The 17,647-nt window shown below is 46.9% G+C and overlaps 1 protein-coding gene across 4 annotated transcripts; it reads left to right on the forward strand.

Moving 5' to 3' along the window:
- The first annotated feature begins 11,647 nt into the window (after positions 1–11,647).
- On the forward strand, positions 11,648–16,229 carry ID4 (inhibitor of DNA binding 4, HLH protein). 4 transcript variants are annotated; one of them, XM_030042074.2, is made up of 3 exons: positions 11,648–12,378; positions 12,904–12,962; positions 15,947–16,229. In XM_030042074.2, exons 1-2 carry the CDS (start codon positions 11,977–11,979, stop codon positions 12,946–12,948), a joined length of 447 nt encoding a protein of 148 aa, XP_029897934.1. In that variant the 5' UTR covers positions 11,648–11,976; the 3' UTR covers positions 12,949–12,962; positions 15,947–16,229. The 4 variants fall into 4 exon arrangements, with proteins under 4 accessions (XP_029897934.1, XP_029897937.1, XP_029897936.1 ...); XM_030042077.2 differs by having other exon boundaries at positions 11,649–12,385; XM_030042076.1 differs by lacking the exon at positions 15,947–16,229 and adding an exon at positions 13,465–14,995 and having other exon boundaries at positions 11,649–12,385.
- The last annotated feature ends 1,418 nt before the right edge of the window (positions 16,230–17,647 follow it).

The following is a 17,647-nucleotide window of genomic DNA, read 5'->3' on the forward strand; positions in this document are numbered from 1 at the left end:
GGGGGGGGGGGGGGGGGGCAGCCCCCTCCGTGCCTCAAAATGGCCCCCGCGGGCAGGGAGGGGAGGGGAGCGCGGGCGGGGGACGGCGGGGCAGCCCCCTCCGTGCCTCAAAATGGCCCCCGCGGGCAGGGAGGGGAGGGGAGCGCGGGCGGGGGACGGCGGGGCAGCCCCCTCCGTGCCTCAAAATGGCCCCCGCGGGCAGGGAGGAGAGGAGAGGAGAGGAGGGGAGCGCGGGCGCGGGCGCGCTCCCGCGGGCGGGCAGCTGGAAGTCATTGCCCGCAGATTGGCGTCCGCGTTGCCGCGGCGACCGCCCCGGCGGCGCCAGCTGGGCCGCAGTGTGAATGGGTGATGTCACGGGGCCGGCGCCGGCCAGTCTGGGCCGCCACGGGGCCCAAAGGCATCAGCTGGGAGAGGCGGGGAAGGGGGGGGGGCGGGAGGAGGGGGGGGGGGGGAAGCCGGCGGCAAGACCCGCGCCCACCCGCGCGAACCGCCCCCCCCCCCCGGCAGCCACGCGCGCCCCGCTGTCACGCGTGGGGGGGGGGGTGTTGGCCGCCCCCAGGGTGTACGTGTGTGTGTGTTTCGGTCGGGCCTCGCCAGCTCTCCCGTGGTTTGAATGGAGATGTCTCTGTTTCCACCCCTCGGCTCACTCGTCAGGCGCTTTAGAAAAAGTTCTTTTTCCTGCGGGAGCGAGGGGCTTTTCACTGCGCTCCAGCAAGGTTTGCGATCCCTGCCAGCTCTCCCCAACTTCCCGCATTCAGCCTCGAAGTTTCCCACTGCTTTCAGCGACGAGATTCCCACACTGCAGAATACCTGATTGTAATTTAGCCGGTTTCAGCAAAATACCCTCTCCAACTTGCAAGGAACCGCGTACTTCACGAATGAAACTCTTCATTACTTTCTCACGGCAGGTCTTCCCGAGAGGACGGTTTCCTAACTGAGCGACTTAGGCTCAGAATGGGAAAATCGGATTGTTCCTTAATGTAGGTCGTTATTTACATAGATCCGCTCTTTACATTAGTTTCAGTGGGTTCAGGACAAAGACCGCTCGGCAAAAGCCAGCGTTGCTGTTTGGTGGCCCAGCAGGAGATGCAGGTCACGTTTAAACATAAATTCCTCTCAGTAAAGACATTAAACTGTTGCAGAGGTGCAGGGTTTTTTGCAGTGAATGAAATGGCCCCCCGTCCGTCAGTCAGAAACTACGGCTCCTCTGGTTTTTAGCTCATCTTCATCGCACAGCACCTCTAGCTGTGGGCCTCAGTGCCTGCATGCATGGGAGCTCTTCCAGGCTTGAGGAGGAGGAGATGTGACATTAGGTCCCTCCATCAGTAAAATCTTAGAGCGACTTAAATTAATCACACAGTTTTGCGTTTTACTTCACTTGGCATTCGCCGAGTAGCTGTTTGCGGCCAGGCAGGTGGGACGCTTGCAATGGTTTTCGTTGTAATTCTGCTTATTTTAATTCTCCTGTTAATAAGCTGGTTTGGTGCCTAAGTTCTCGGGGAATAACAGGAGGTTGAGTCCAAACCTTTAGCAATAATTACAACCGCTTGCAGTCATACAGAAGCCTTCGAAGGCAGCAGAACCTGTTGCTGAAATGTCACCCGGCAGCTCGCAGACCCTCCGTCTGAACCTTGTCACGGGGAAGGCTCGGCCACCCGAAGGGGCAAGAGCCGTGGTGTAAGAGGAGGTCTGCGGGGAGCGACAGCGTCTCGACACGGGGCCGGAGCGGGCGAAGCACCCTGCGAGGACGGGGCGCGGGCTCCCCCAGGGCCAGCCACGGACCGGGGGGGCTGAGGAAGAGGGAGGACGAGGAGGGGACATGTGCATCCCACCGGCAGCTCAGCCCTAACGCCGAGGATGGATTTTTAAAGCCATTCAAGCGGTGCAGATTCGGGCAAGGTGAAAGCTAACCCCCTCCAAAAATCTGCACGCAAAGGGACCTTGCAGTCCGTGTAGCGTGCTCGGACGGATGGCATCATTCGCGGGTGTACAGCTAGGCGTTAGGACAAGCATGTAGGAAGGACTCACCCTGCAAACGCTGATTTATCTGAGGTCAGCCAGTACACACGCATGTTGCAGGATCAAACGCTCATCTTGCTCTAGTTTGCTGGACACTCTGGTAACTGGAAGGTGGCAAGTAAACTGGGTCTCTATAAATACAATTTTAGTGTGAGGCTCAAGTCTTTCTGATTTTAACTGCTCGATATGATGTTTAAATCTAAGTGACCCGTGACCTTCAAAATCTTACTGGGATTTTAGCACTGCATGCTTTTGGTGACTGCTTAAAGGAAATTAATTTGAGAACAGTCATTGACAGTCAGCCATCTCAATCAGGTAACTTTGCAGTAAACGAAATAAATTCCAGCTGATGGGGGAAGGGAGAGAGTGTCCTGAGAAACTCGCTCCTCTGCTCCCATTGATCATCACCTGCGCTGGACTTCATACAGCAGTTTAATCCTATTCTCTCCCTCAAAGGTTTCAAGCCTCTGCAAGATCCTGACTGCTAGGGAACAAAGACTGGTATGTGGTTCCCTCAAAGGTCAGTCATTAACCTGCCCCAACAACAGTTTTAGGAAGATCAAGGCAATGAAGAAAAACTTAAGAAAAAGCACTTTCACTTTGGAATGAATTGTTCAAAATGCCCTTATACATTCAGTTTTATTCCCTTTCAGCTCCTCACTTTTTAGTTCCTGCACGTATTTATTTCTCATCAGGAATAATGGCAAGATTTGCTCTCCCAGAGATTTGACCTTAAGTTTATTTTAGCCACAACACTATAGACCATTTCATCAATTATGAATGTACTCATGTGTATAGAGGAACTGGTAAGCCAGCTCAGTAATGCTACCTTGTTCTGGAGACTTACCCTTATAAATAAATTAGGGGCATATCTTTATGATATACCAGAAAGAAATAGAAGATGAAAGAAAGAGAGAAAGAGGAAAAAAAAGACAGAAAGAGAAAAAAATAAAAAGAAAAAGAGAAAGAGAAAGAGAAAGGAAAAAAAAAAGAAAAAGAAAAAGAGAAAGAAAAAAGAAAAAGAAAAAAGAAAAAGAAGAAGAGAAAGAGAAAGAGAAAGAAAGAAGTAAGAAATGAAAGAAAAGGAAGAAAGAAGGAAATAGAAGAAAGATGGAAAGGAAACAGAAAATCTAGAAAGCCACATTTTTCTAAAGATAAAAAGACAGAGGCTAATATCAAAAGTGGTTTCTCTGTGATGTGTATTTTCTGTGCCTGTATGTGAGACAATATACTGGACTTGCAGTAGCCAGACTATCAATAAGACATTTATTTCCATAAGTTATTGATGACCCTTTAGCTCACAAGTGACAGGCCAAAGTAGAGCCACGAGCAACTTCTGAAAGGTCATCAATAACAACTGAAAATAAATGTTTTATCCAGTGCCTGCCCATTGTGTGTCCTGTTTATGCAATGCCAGTTTAAGTTTCATCTGGCATAGTTTTTAATGGGCTGTAACTACCTTAGTTCCTGTCTGAAGCAACCAGGTCTTCCAGCAATGGAGGCAGGAGGACACACACACACACACACATCCCCACTCGCTTGCTCACACGCTTCACGGAGTACCTTTTGTCGGATGCAGACGTAAAAGCATGCTTCTCTCAGCACATCAGGATGAAACACTACCCTAAAGAGTGAAAGGAGAGACTGCCACCTTACTAAAACATTAAACACCATGGAGAATCCTGATGCTGCAAGTGTAAGACCATTCAGAAGAAAGAAGATACAGAGGGGACAGGGAGGAAAAAAAAAAAAGGAGAAGCTGAGATGCAAGGTTGTAAATAAATCATACCTCATGCTAAGATTACAAATACATAATATTCTATTACTGTATTGCTAATAATAATTCATACCATACTGCAAGGAAGATTGACGCATCGTGTGTGTTAAGTAGCTCCTGGAGGCAAAAGAAAGCTCTTTATGTCTGTAAGGAGTCTCTTACTCCCAGTGGAAAAAGACTGCAATGGACACTGGATACAACCCAGTGGGGACCAAAAATTTACTTTGAACAACCATCACCACTGACCACAATGTCTTTTAATTAAACTTTTGTATTTAAAATTTCAATTTTTCTTACCGTTTTGCATTTGCATTTTCACATTTTAAAAAATATTTTTTCGAGAATCAGTTCTCAGGAGCTCGATGTAGAGTAACTGTTTCAAGAGGCTGGTCTGAAATAAGCTAATGACTTTGCATCCAGTTGTGAAACTTCTGCTCATTTGAGCAGTCCTTATACCCACATCCTTACTCAGGCAAATAAGCTCATTAACTTCAAGACAAACTTCTATATAAGCAAGGATTTGTGCTGCTTTTCAAGTCAATTTCTCCATTGAGGTAAATTGAGAGATTTGCTTGAGTAAAATATATCAGTGCTTTAAAGTGTTGAAAGAGCATGTTAGTGGAGTAAAAATTACCAAAATAAATGTCATTAACACTTCAAGGTAAGTATGTGGAAACATACTGGTATTGAAGACAACTTGAAATAGTTACTTAGCATAAGCTGTGAGATTACCTAAAATATTCTTATATATGCACATCATTTAGCTTTATGAAAACAAAGTCAAAACTGTAAGAAAATTTGCATGTTGAAGCATTTTTAACAACAATTCTGAATATGTCTTTAAAATACGTTTGCATAGTTTGCCCCCTGCACAAGAACCAAAAACATGAAGAATTGTGATACAATTACTCTAAAATGGAGAATAACATTCATTCCCATTTCTTGTAAGGGAAAATTAGTAAGTCACAGAATATATTTAACTGTGAAGAATTGCAGTTCATGGATCACTGTCCAATATTCTCCTTACATCCATCTTTCTTTTTTCTGCATCTCCAGCCGTTTGCACTCTGCAATGTATATCTTGATTTAAATTCACAGTGCTACATAGTGGTTTTCATTAGACCATCCTGTTGTCCTAATAAATATATAAGGTCATTTTACTATATACTATTGCTGGAATTAAAACCCATGAGCGTGACCCTGTCTGCCTAAAGGAGACATTACCTGTCGTCGCTTTTTTTCTTGCTCTTTAAACATGAAATCCTGCAAGAGCTGTTTTCTGTTAACAAAAGCTGAGGGCTCTTGGTTCCGTAAGTGACAACTTTCTCCAAAGCCATACAGGCTATAAGGTATGATCACAGAAAGCATCCGACCACAAATTAATACGAAACTCATCTTTTTAGCAGACTGCTTTTTCAAACACACACAAGTACATAAGCAAATTAAAATGGTACTAAGATCCTAAAAATAATCTCCTACTATTCTACTATTTCTGCTGCAGGATGGAAAAGAAGAATGAGGAAGAGCCTTTTGCTTCTGTTCCTAAGCACTTGGTAGATCCTCACATGTTATGGCAACAGGAACCCTATAGCAGGTAAATAAATTGATAATAAGGTTACACAGAATTCAGCATGCATTGGAAGTGCATGGTGTGGCGCATAAACAGCTGCGGTCAGGGGATTTGAAGATACATTGGAAAGCTTCCCCTCCACACACACAACCACCAGACTTGAATTTCTAGTTCTTTCTAACTTCTGTTCCCAGCGATGACACCAATGTGACTTGAACCAAATCAACAAACAGCATTTTCTATAGTGCTTTAAATACTGGTCAGGCTGTCACTAGCATGAAGCAAAATGCAGAATTGTAAATTAATACTTGGCAAGCAGGTGATACCTGAAAGTGACACTGACCCATAAAAATACCTTGAGAACCAACTGACTGCAGTCACAGAAAACATCGGTGCATTTGCATCAACGCAGAGGAAGCGAAGGCCTCCCTCTCTACCTTGGATGTCCCTCTGCTGTGGGAAAGGCTGTCTTCATAGTCAGGGAGAGAGAGGCGATTTCTTCTTTTAACATAAAAAATAAATAAAAAGATTAAAAAATAGAAACCCCAAGGATTTTGAAGAATTCCTTAAAACACTCACAGAGAAAAAATAACAAACGTGTTACTATTGGCTTTCAAAATGTAAAATGTTGTATTAGTGCAAAGTATTGCTATTGTTCCTGCAGGGTTTTTTTGTGGCATGAACTTGGACTGCTTTTGCTGATGAAGCTCTTCAGGTCCCCTGAAAATAAATACCACTATCATTGGTGTAATGATAACATATGCAGATGAGCATGTACACAACCAGATACTTATTTAATTTAGGTCGATTTGCTCATTGTCCCTGTAGGCTGTATTATTTGTGTGATTATAGAGCTCTTAATGCAAACTCATAACAAAAATGAAAATAATATGAGGCGGTATCATACCATCAGTTTTCGGGCAGATTGGCTGAGGATTTCTGTCTACAAACAAAGGGCATGACATTGCACGTAAATCTGATCTAAATCTGCACAAAATAAAATTAAAGTTAAAGTTAAGACTCCAAATTCAATCTGTTACTATGTAACTCAGTTTAATGTAGTGTTCTTTCAGGAAGCTGCTCAAAATACTCCTAAATTATTTCCCCCTTCCCCAGAATAAGTATCTTGATTGCTTATATTTGGACGACACTGCAGAAGGTTGTCAACATGAGTTATCTTTCTTGCCACAGGCTTGCTTTAGTCAACGCAGAAATCTGACATTACCCAACAAACCCAGTGTTTCTGGTCACCTGAACAAAGCAACCTTCTTAAATGACATTAGCCTTCGGCCGACATACAACCACCAGCAAAATGCCAGGGCGTCTGTCAGTGACATACCAATGTTGTCTGCTCCCGCAGCCCCTCGAAGGGAGGAGGTGGGTTTGCACAAATTTCTACACCATAGCCATGCTGGAGGCAGCACAACAAGAAAAGCTCTTGTAGATACTAACCCCATTACAGTCTTTTTTTGGTTCTCTCCAATAATTGAGGTAAAATATTTCTTTATGCATTTATTTCCATGTTCATGTAAAAAAGAGCTTACATAAGCATCAAGCCATGGAGAAGGGTTTTTTTTGTTCTGTTCCTCATCTCTCCAAAATGTTTGTTGTCACGTGATTTTTTGTAGCATACGAAGCTGAAGGAAAGCATAAAGAGGTGGGCAGGAGTATGCTTCTGTAATTAGAAAGATGCTCTAAATTGGACAACTATGTGAACATGTGAAAAAAAAATAATTCTGTTTTGTCTGTGAAGAGCTGTTGTGAGCAGTCAACAAACATTTTCCTATTTATTTTATATTACACTTCATGCACGGGGGGCAACGGGAAGGTGAAGGTCTTGAGACTCTCTTAGGTTTTCTCATTAAAAAGAAAATTCTGTCATGACCACAACCAGAGAATGAGGAAAAAACCCACCACATTAAGTGAAGTGTGTGAGTTGCATTTAGATTTTGGCTTTGAGGAAAATAGGGAGAGAACTGAAGATGACTTGTGCTATTTGGGGAAAAGGTTTGCATTAAGAAGAGTTTGGAAGAGCTCTGATGATAAATCATCCCTGGTGAGGAGTGGTACCAGAAGATGGATGGATTTCAGTCTGCTGGTAGTCTGCAGAGTGAGGTGACCTCTGTGCTCCCCAAATGCCCGATGGACCTTCCCTGACCCATTCTGAGGACCCATGGGGTGTCACTGCAGAGGAGCCCACAGTCTCACCTCCATCCCGGTGTCTAAGGGGACATAGGCATGTAGGAATAATAATCCAATAAAAGATTTACATATTCTTTCCTCCATCTCATTCCCCCACCCAATTTTTCATTTCATATCACTATCCCCTGTTGCCAAGAGGAGTTTATCTATGGTGTTTGATAAGGGAGCACTAAACACATTATAGTGCTATTTTAAATGACATCACAACTAACTAGATATTTTAATTGAAGGTAAATAACCAACATTATTGCCTTTTGAATGATAGCAATAGTGGAGAGTAATGGCACCACTGAGGAATCAATTGCTATTTCCCTCATAAACCATAAACCATTCAGAGATTTATAATGCTTTTTTAATGATCAGCCCTTCTAGGTGTTGAGCAGCTCCTCCGAGATCCTGAGTCCTCTGGCTGCCTGCTGAAGTCAACAGGAATGGGGGGGGGGGGGGGGTCTCAGAGTCACATATCTTTGTGCCCACCAGGATGAAACTTGTCACGCCAGTTACCAGCCTCAAGCAAAGGAAAGCATGGGATTTTACTGCACTGCTCTGATACACTGTGCCCCAAGCCCCAAAACAGGGACACTTGACTCAACCACTGTTTCATAACCTGCTTAAGAATAAAAACGCATTGTGCATTTGTGTGCATTTCATGCCCTCTTAAGGTAGGTATAGCAAGTAACCTTGTGTTAGAAACCACGTTGATTGCTTGCTTCCGTCAGCATACCTAAATGTGTTCCCTTCAAATTTTATCTGTCCTGAGACTATTTTAACTAATGCGGTACTATCCAATGCACCAGTTGGTTCAGTGGCATTGTATCATGCACAAACATCTGTGGATCCGGAGTGCTGTCAGAGGAAATATCCCGTGTTCTGCACTTGGAAGGACTGTTCTCCTTCCCTGGTGCCAGGGCCCAGAGACAGTGTCAATGTCTCAGGTTTATTTTTTCAGCTGGAGTCAATGGCATATTCATATACCCAGATCTGTGCTGACAAATTCAGCCTACATTACTCATTCTCGTCAAGTTCAATGGGATTATCCTCATGACAAAGGGGATACAAGGCCAGTCATCAGGTTTTCATTTTTAACTTGCTTTACTCTGGTTTTGAATCAAAAGCAACTTTTTTAGGCTCCAGAGAGCACGATGATGCGATCTGAACTCATCAATTCTCTTTTAATGGACCAAACTGGTCCATTCAAGCATTATCACGGATCTTGTGATAACATCGCAAGAGTTGGTTACAATGGAAATAAATCTCAACTCTGGATGTGGGAAGAGAGCACAGAAAGACCCAGCCAAGACAGATGAACTCCTCCAGCCAGCCAGGAAGGGACCACATGCTTGAAGATGCACAGAATTTATTTTAAAAATTCAAACTTGGTCTGGTGAAAAACAGGAGCGTTAATCCCTATATACTCATGTCATGAAAAATATTGCTATTAATAGGACAAAAGCAGGAACGGTAGCCACTGTCCCTCTCTCTTGTGTACAGCTTCAGGGATGAAGAGTTTCACTATGCCTACCTCCACTGCTAACATTCCGGGGTTTCCAAGCCATTTCTAGAGCAATTTACTTAGCATCTGGTGCACATCCAATCTAAATTTTGAAAAAGCAGCCGACCCAACCTGCTCCCACTTAAGTCAATAACAAAACTCCCATTGACTTCAAGGAAAGCAAAAAGCAGACCGGTTGTTAACAGGGAATTGGTGCCTATTGTTCAGCCGAGCATGTCGGACTAGCATGTATCAACTTCATGAGTATCAAAGGGAGTTACTAGAGGAAATCCCCTGAATATTTATGCGATAGTTGGAGGGGAGGGCTGTTTTTCCCTCTCCCACATATCTCTACTGTGATCTGTTAGCTACGTGAACGCACACGGTCTTCTCGCAACTTCACCAACGCTTACAGACCCTCGGATTTCCCTTCATACCCGCTGCGGTGGAAGGGTTTTCCGATGGAAAAAGAGGTCTGCGGCACATTGTGGTTCTTCATGGGTTTCCAGAAATACTGAGTCATCTTCAAGCGCCAACGTGGTCTCAGTGGATTTGCTATAGTGCTGCTACAGTGAGTATGTCAGAAATAATCTGTCCGAATCAGCTTTGGGAGAGCTAAAGGGGAACCAGCTACACACTGGGGTTTCCCAGAGATTTCCAGCAAGATCAGACCAGCTCCCAGGAGGGATTCAGTGCAAAACAGAACAACCCACTATTACAGTGTATCTAGTTTCACGCAGATTTTAATTAAATTGGACCAGCAAGATTTGAGTCTGCATGCTCACCATAATTTACAAATCATTTTTTTTTAGACAGCACATCAAGTCTGTCCATATTACCAGGACTCTGGGAAACAGACAAAGTGTAACCGTAACGTATGCTTTAAGGCCCACATGTATTTCCACCTCGTGAGACTTGGGAGACTGCAGGGAGCGAAGTTTCATAGAATAAAAGCAATGACTGCGGCAGAATTGGGATCATCCAGCCCATAGCTAATGGAAGTACATCTTCCCATCACACTGTCATGGTGTAGCGTACAAATCTAGACCTCAGTCAGACAAAGATTTACACCACACACTTAGATTTTGTGCCGAGAGGAACCCAACTGCCATGGATGGCACTGGTAATGTGGGACAAAATAAGGAAAACAAGACTGTGAGTATTTGTAAGCAGAGCCTCAAAACATATGTTTTTAAAGGGTGAGAGAGAATGAAAGTGTGCTTCATTATACGCTTCAGATGATCCAGTCTCACCGCTCATTCAAGTTCTGGGTTTGACAGCTTCCCACTGCATCCTTTATATATCACCCGTTGTGACTAAGCATTGAGGGGACATGCAATCATTAATCACCATTATGGATTTCTTCCCTTCTGTTGGGTTTGACTTACAAGCTTAGGGGCAGATCCTGCAGCCTTTACTCCTTCCTGCAGTCCTTTGCCCAAGCAAGCAGCCCTGCTTCACTCAGGGAGAGCTCGAAGCGCTGCAGCAGCTGTAGGATCGGGCGCCGAGTTTCTTACACCAGCATCCCCTTCAAATATGCAATGGCTCTTAATCCTTCGCAGGAATTAACAGAAAGTTTGAACACTGCATTATTAAATTAAAAGGTTACAATCTGCCACAAGATGACTTAAGCAGGACTCCGGAGTATGTGTCTGTTAATTTTAATGCTCTGTCTCAAAGTACAGAACTCTGGACATTTCCAGCATCATATTTAAAACATGGTACATCTACTAATACGTGATCTGGTGCATTAATGGACCAAATTAAGTTACAGGTATGAATTTTACATAAAACGGATTAATATTATATGTCATGGAGGAATTTTAAATACTCCATCTCCATGCATTTTTAATAGTTATGTGCTCTATTTTAATGTTCCCAGGCATTGCTTTGCTTGAAGTCCCTAAACCCTCCTCCTTCCCTCTCTCCCCCCCTCCCTCCCTCCCCCTCAAGTTTTGCTTGGGATTTTCCCTGCCTTTAAACCGGCGTCCCGAAGTCCCTCAAAATATGGGTAAAGCCGGGCTGGGTCTCCGACACCGAGAGGATAAAAACGCGTTTCACGACCCGAGGAGATGCCACCCCTCCCGGGGAGGGGGGGCGGGCAGCCGCCTTTCCTCCGGGCGGGCGGCGGGGAGCGGCGCCGGTGGCTCGGGGCTGCCGCTCGCCCGCGCCGAGCTGCGCGCCGGACCGCGGGGGCGGCGCCGGGAGCCGCTGGGCGGCGGGTCCCGCCCGCATTCCCGCAGTCCTTCCTCCCCGGGACCGCCTTCCTCCTCCTCCTCCTCCTCCTCCTCCTCCGCCGCCGCCGCCGCCGCTGCTGCCGCCTCCTCCTCCTCCTCCTCCTCCCCGCGGCGGTCAGCGCCAGCCACCCGCCCCCTCCAGCAGCGCCACCGCCCCCCCTGCCCCGCCGCCATTGGCCGGCACCGCGTTCCAGGGGGGGACGCGGCGCTCTGATTGGCTAAAGCGCGGCACCGCGGCGCCCCCCCCTCCCTCCCCGCTCCCCGCGCTTCGTTCTCCTTGCCCCGCCGCGGCGCCGCCCGCCGCGCCCCGCCCGCGTCCCGCGCTATATAGCGGGCGGCGCGGCCAGCGGCGCCGGCAGAGGCGGCCGCGGTTGTAGCGGAGCAGCCGGGAAGAGAGAGGGCTTGGTTTTTTTTTTTTTTTTTTTTTTTTTTGGTTTTTTTTTTTGTTTTTTTTTTTTTTTTTTGGCGGTGCCACTGTTGTCGGCGCGGCCCTACGAGCACCTCTCGTTACATCCCCGGGCGTGGGAGGGGGGGCTGCCGGTAACGCCAGCGAGGCTGCGGCCGTGCCCCTCTCCCGTTGCGTTGCGGGCGGGTGCGTGCGCGGCTGCCCGAGGTCGCGGGAGGCGGCAGCGGTGGTGGAGAGGGAGGTCTCCCTCCCTCCCTCCCTCCTTGCGGCACCATGAAAGCCGTGAGTCCCGTCCGGCACCCCAGCCGCAAGGCGCAGCCCGGCGTGGCGGGCGGCGGACACCCGGCCCTGCGGTGCCTGGCCGAGCACAGCGGCTGCAAGGGGGGCCCGCCGTCGGGCGAGGAGCCGGCGGCCCTCTGCCTGCAGTGCGATATGAATGACTGTTACAGCCGGCTGAGGAAGCTGGTGCCCACCATCCCGCCCAACAAGAGGGTCAGCAAAGTGGAGATCCTGCAGCATGTCATCGACTACATCCTCGACCTGCAGCTGGCTCTGGAGACGCACCCGGCGCTGCTCCGGCAGCAGCAGCAGCAGCAGCAGCCGCCCGCCCTGCACCCGGGCAGCTGTCCCGCGGGCACCCCCAGGACCCCGCTGACGGCCCTCAACACTGACCCGGTAAGAGGTGCGTGCCACGCCAGCCCCGCGCTTCGGGCTGCGGAGCGGGGAGGAGGGCAGCGGCGTGGACAACCCCCCCCAGACACACACACACCGCCCCGGTGCTCGGCCGCGGGGCCGCAGCCCCCGGAGGGGACGGGGCGGACGGGCGTAGAAACACCCCGGCGGTGCTCGGTGGGGTGCCTGCATCCCCTCGGTGCAGGCAGGCACCCGCACGGTGTTTACCGTGTAATTACAGCCTCTCGAGGGAGTAGCTGTAATCGGCGTGTTTGCACACACGGGAGACAGACGCGGTGCTCCTGCGCTTCCCAGCCCTCCACGGAGCGTAGCGAGTATGAGCGGGTTGGGGGGGGGGGGGACGCTGTACACATTTAACGCCCTCGGCGCAGCGTGCTTGGGGGGTGTACAGTGCCCTGTACGCCGAGGGTGGTGGGTGGGATGTGAGGAGAGGGGAATCTCCGCGTCCTTTTCCACACACCCCCCCCCCCCCCACCTCTTAACTTGCCGCGTTTCGTTGCCGCGCAGGCTGGCTCTGTTAACAAGCCGGGGGACAGCATCCTCTGCCGCTGACCGCCGCTCCCCAGGTGAGTGCCGGGACTCCGTGGGGGGGGGGGGGGACGACGGGGCGGGGGGGGGGGGGCGCAGCCCTCCGGGGCTCAGCGCCCGGGCTCGGCGGGGCCGCACCGCCTCCCGCCGGGAAGCCTGCCGAAGGCGGGGGGGGGGGGGGGGGGGGCGGGTGGGACCTGAGCCCGGCGAGGAATATTTGCAGGAGGCTTTGGGGTTTTATTTTTAATTACCGGGTGGTTATTTTCTTTTCTTTAATTACCGGGTGGTTTGTTGGGTTTTTTTGTTGTTGTTTTTTTTTTTTTCTCCCCCCCCCCCCCCCCCCCCCCCTCCCCGAAGCGCTTCTGGCTGCGGCGTGCAGCTGCGCATCCCTCCGCCTGGCCCAGCCTGGGAGCTGCGGTTGTTGTTTGACCTGGTTTGTTTTGGGTTGTTGATCAAGCATGTCTTGTGTTTTGTTGGTGGCGCCAGTCGGTCTGGAGCGGAGCGGTTCACACACCCCCTCTATTCATTCCTCTCCCACAGGTGTGCGGCGGCGCCGCGCAGAGGCACCGCGGGGGGGGGGGGGGGGGGGGGGGGGGGGAACGGGACGGGACTGGGGAGACGGGACCCGGCCCCGCCGCACCGGAGGAAGGAGCCAGCCAACCCCCCCCCCCCCCCCCCCCGAGCGGTTCCCACGCTTCATCCCGGCAGAGCCAGCCTTTTCACCGCTTTGCACGTCCGTAGCGGCCCCCCCCCCCCTCCCCCCGGCCCCGTTCCCGTTCCCGTTTTTCCCCCCCCCGGCCCGGCCCGTCTCTTCGCTTCCGACCAGATGTGAGCGGTGCGTCCCGCGGGGGCAGGAGGTGGTCGGACTCGAGCAGCAAAAAGTTGCGACTCTGCCCCGGGATAGAGGACCGAGCCTAAACCAGCCTTTAGAAGCGTTATAACTCTTTAAGGGACCGAGCAGCTGAATCTTGAAGCTTTACTAATCTACCAGAGCATTTGTAGATATATTTGACATCTATTGTTTAAAATAGATGGATTTTATTGGGGCCCAGGGAGCTTTCTTCTCCCTGCAGGAATGTTACATATTGTATAGATAAATGAGTGACATTTCATACTGTGTATATATAGAGATGTTCTATAAGTGTGAGAAAAGTATATGCTTTAATAGACTACTGTAATTATAAAATATTTTTAATTAAATATTTTTTTGTAAATATTATAAAGGTGTGTATGTTTTTTTTAAATCTGTGGGAATATCTCTAGAAAACCACAGCTCAAGTACGGAGCTGCTAATATGGAAATACCTTGAATGTTTAGGGCTTTTTTTTTTTTTTTTTGTCCCCAAATGTCCTTTAGACTCAGAAGTTACAGCTATAGCTAATGGTCCTGCATGATTGCATGAGATGTCTAATTGCAAATAAACTTGTTTGGAGTCCATACAAACGTGTTTTCCTCAATCTAGACTTAAAATGTTTGTAAGTGTATTATACATTTTGAGACTACACTTTTGTCATTTAGGCACAGGGGTTTTTAGTGCATTCTATAAAAGTAGCAGTAAGATGTAGTGTTTTTTACTGAGAATAGAAAAACAAATTCTATCTAGTTTTTGCATTATGGGGGCAATGCTTTAGATCTTTAATCAGCTTTTTCTTAAAATCTGCTGTTGCATCAGATGAAGAAATTTGTTCTGGAACTTCATTTAGCACCAAAAGGTTTTATTGCAAACTTAAGAGTTCCTACAGCCTATTAATTGCTTAAGAAGTGAAAAGAGTTCTCTGCTTGCAACCAAAGGGCAAACCATTAACAAAAGCAGTTGCTGTTTCCTTCGTCCAAAGAGTATTAATACCGAACTGCAGAAAGGCACATGGGCAAAGTCATTACGATCGGTGATGTAAATTCATCTGAAAATGAACTTAAGTAGACCAAAAATCGGATAACTGCGTCAAGATTATTTTTCTAGTACAAAATGACTTACATTTCACTGCAGCTATGTTACAGTTAAAATCCTGTTTAATCTCTGTGATGTGTAACTACTACATGTGAACATTAAACTAGATTTACCTGTCTTTAACTGTGATTCTTCAGCTTTTTTTCTTCAATCCTCTGAATTTGCACATTCTCTTCACTTTTTTTGTACGTAACCATTTGATGGGTGAATTAATTTTACAGGCTTTTATACAGCTGAGCCTTATAGACTGTGAACTCACGTCCAGGCTGAGTGAAAGATGCTCATCTTGTGTGATCAGTAGCCTGCGCATTAGTGAAACGGGGTTTTCAGAGTGGGAGAATTAAGTAGGATTTAATTGGGTGCTTTGTAAATAGCTAGCCAACTGTGTGTGTAACATGGTCTGTTTGACTAAAAAAGAGGATTTGTTTCAGATTATACAAGTGTCAAAAGTACTATAACCCAAGGGATGGCTTCTATTAAGTTAAATATTTATAAGGAAATTAACTACTGGGGTCATTAGCTATTGACTACAGTGATAATGTCAACAAGATGAACATTTTCTTAATCAAAATAATTGTGTAAAGAGCAAATAAAAAGTGGCTAACACATCTGCAAACATAAGGCCTCCTCTCGCTGCACATGCATTGAAGGCAGGGGCGTTTCAGAGGCTGAGCCCTGACCCGAGGGATGGGGGAGTGGGTCCCTGCGTTGGTTTCCCCCCAGCTCGGCTGTTACAACAATAGTTGTTTAATGAGCAAAATACACGTTCTGGTAAAATTAAGTCATGAACCTCTCATCCTGTGTCTCCAACTAATTCAATGACACTAAGAATGCTATCAGTCGGATTTTTTACTGCAGTTTGGGAATTCTTACATTGTATTTAAAAAAAGAAAAGCAACATTTTTCCAAAGGAATGGTTTAAATTTATGTTTGTTTTCTTTGTTTATCCTATTAATATTTGTAGTCCCTAGCTTACTTTAGCTTGTATAACTCAGCTTATTTTGTATACAGGTTTTCAGTAACACTAGTTCTCAATACCCTCATTTGTTTCTTTCCACTGTTGCCACATTACAGTATTCTGTTACACAGAAGAGGAAGCAAGCGAAGGTGCAGTCTTAAAACACGAAACTACCTTGTAGAGTTTCTGCATATCAAAGCTGGTGAATCCTGGGGGAGCTGATAAATCACTGACCTACTCTTCGAGGGAGAGCGTACCAAATCCTGGACTGTTTCAGGTCGGGGCAATCTCCTGTTGAGTTCAGCGGCTTGAGGATTTGGTTTTCCTTTAAAAAACTGTTGCGGTGCAACAAGTTAGGACCTTTAGAAAATGAAGTCTTATTAAAGAGCTGTGAAAATCTTTGCTGTTATATAGTATTCTTGACAAACGTGAAAGCCTGCATAGAACACCCAAAAAAGCTCTTATCAGAGTATAGTAGATGCTGGTCTTGATTTATGCCTTACGCTATGTGTGAAACTGTAAGCAAAGAATATCTGGCTTCCTAATGGCTGGAATCGGTACGGTCTTAAATACAGCCGTACTTATTTTTGTTTTTCAAAGATTTTAGTGTCTTTCATCGTATTTTAATCCCGTATCTTGTTTAAATCATGTTCTCCATATAGCAAAAGGCATAAATGTTTGAACAAAGGCAAATTAAAAGGACTCTTTCTTCTAATGCCTTGGATTTTCTCTTAGTCACAAAAGCATTCCTTAAAAGGAGCTTTTTGATTGCGTGATGAGAGTTGTGGTGAGGCTGCCAGATTAGGAATTAGGATACCAAATTCTGTTCCCAGCTCTGCTACTGAGGCTCTTTTGTGACCTTGAGCAAGTCACCGGCTGTCAAACAAACTTCAAGTTTTCCGCTTGTAATGTGCCGGTGCCGACATGTACTCATCTTTATAGAAGCAGGGAGATGAAACAGGCAAAATGCATTCATGGTTTTTACTTCGTCTTATGGGGATTAAGTTTTGTGTAAGAATGGAAGCACAGGAAAAGCTGGGGTGATTATCTGGAAAGCCTAAGGAGGAGCCGATTGGGAAATACATTGCTAGCAGAAGCTGCAAGGAACCTCTTGATTGGGACACCGAAATTGTAAAGGACTAGAAAATGGTCTGTAGGTGGAACAGACGAGGGACGTAGGTCTCTTGTGTCCCTAACTCGTCTGCCGTCTGCAGAGCGCAGTGGTGAATACTGCTAACGCTGCGTGTCCCTTTTGGTGAGCTGCGGTGCGGAGGTCCCAGTCCTTGCAGACGTTGAGATTCCCCTCCGAAATTTCCAAATGATAGGAAGTGTGCTTTCCACGTAAAAGCCAACTGCCAGTTCTTGCGGTGATTTTCCCCACTGTTTCACACGGGAATGGTATTTATTTTCACTTTCTAAACCCTGTAGTGTTGCTTTTAGGCAGTTGTTGCGTTTCCAGCCACAAGCGCAGCGGTCAGAAGGAATGCCATAGCTGTCCTCCTGGTTGTTCTGAGAGTTAATGAATAAACCATGTATAGGATAAACAGGTTTATGCAAATGCAGAGCAGCACTTTACTATTATTTGTATTTTCAATGCTTTTGTAGCTGCAGAAGTCACATTTTTCTAAAACCTTAGCAGTTGGAAAGAAGAAACCACTGTACAAGCAATACAAGTAATTGTTTTAGATGCAACGCAATTCACTGGCTTCTCCAATAGTAAGGCTTGCAATACTAAATAGCGTGCTTCCAAAACAGTATTGAAAACGCTTTGCTCTCCAGTCCCAGAACATGTGATCTGAAAACACAGGCTAAATATA

The sequence above is a fragment of the Aquila chrysaetos genome, chromosome 18, assembly GCF_900496995.4.
Source record: "Aquila chrysaetos chrysaetos chromosome 18, bAquChr1.4, whole genome shotgun sequence".
Taxonomy (NCBI): domain Eukaryota; kingdom Metazoa; phylum Chordata; class Aves; order Accipitriformes; family Accipitridae; genus Aquila; species Aquila chrysaetos.

Coding starts and splice junctions, on each gene's coding strand:
- ID4 (XM_030042074.2), top strand. CDS start 11,977: ATGAAAGCCGTGAGTCCCGTCCGGCACCCCAGCCGCAAGGCGCAGCCC. Junction 12,379..12,903: donor CGGCCCTCAACACTGACCCG/GTAAGAGGTGCG, acceptor GTTGCCGCGCAG/GCTGGCTCTGTTAACAAGCC.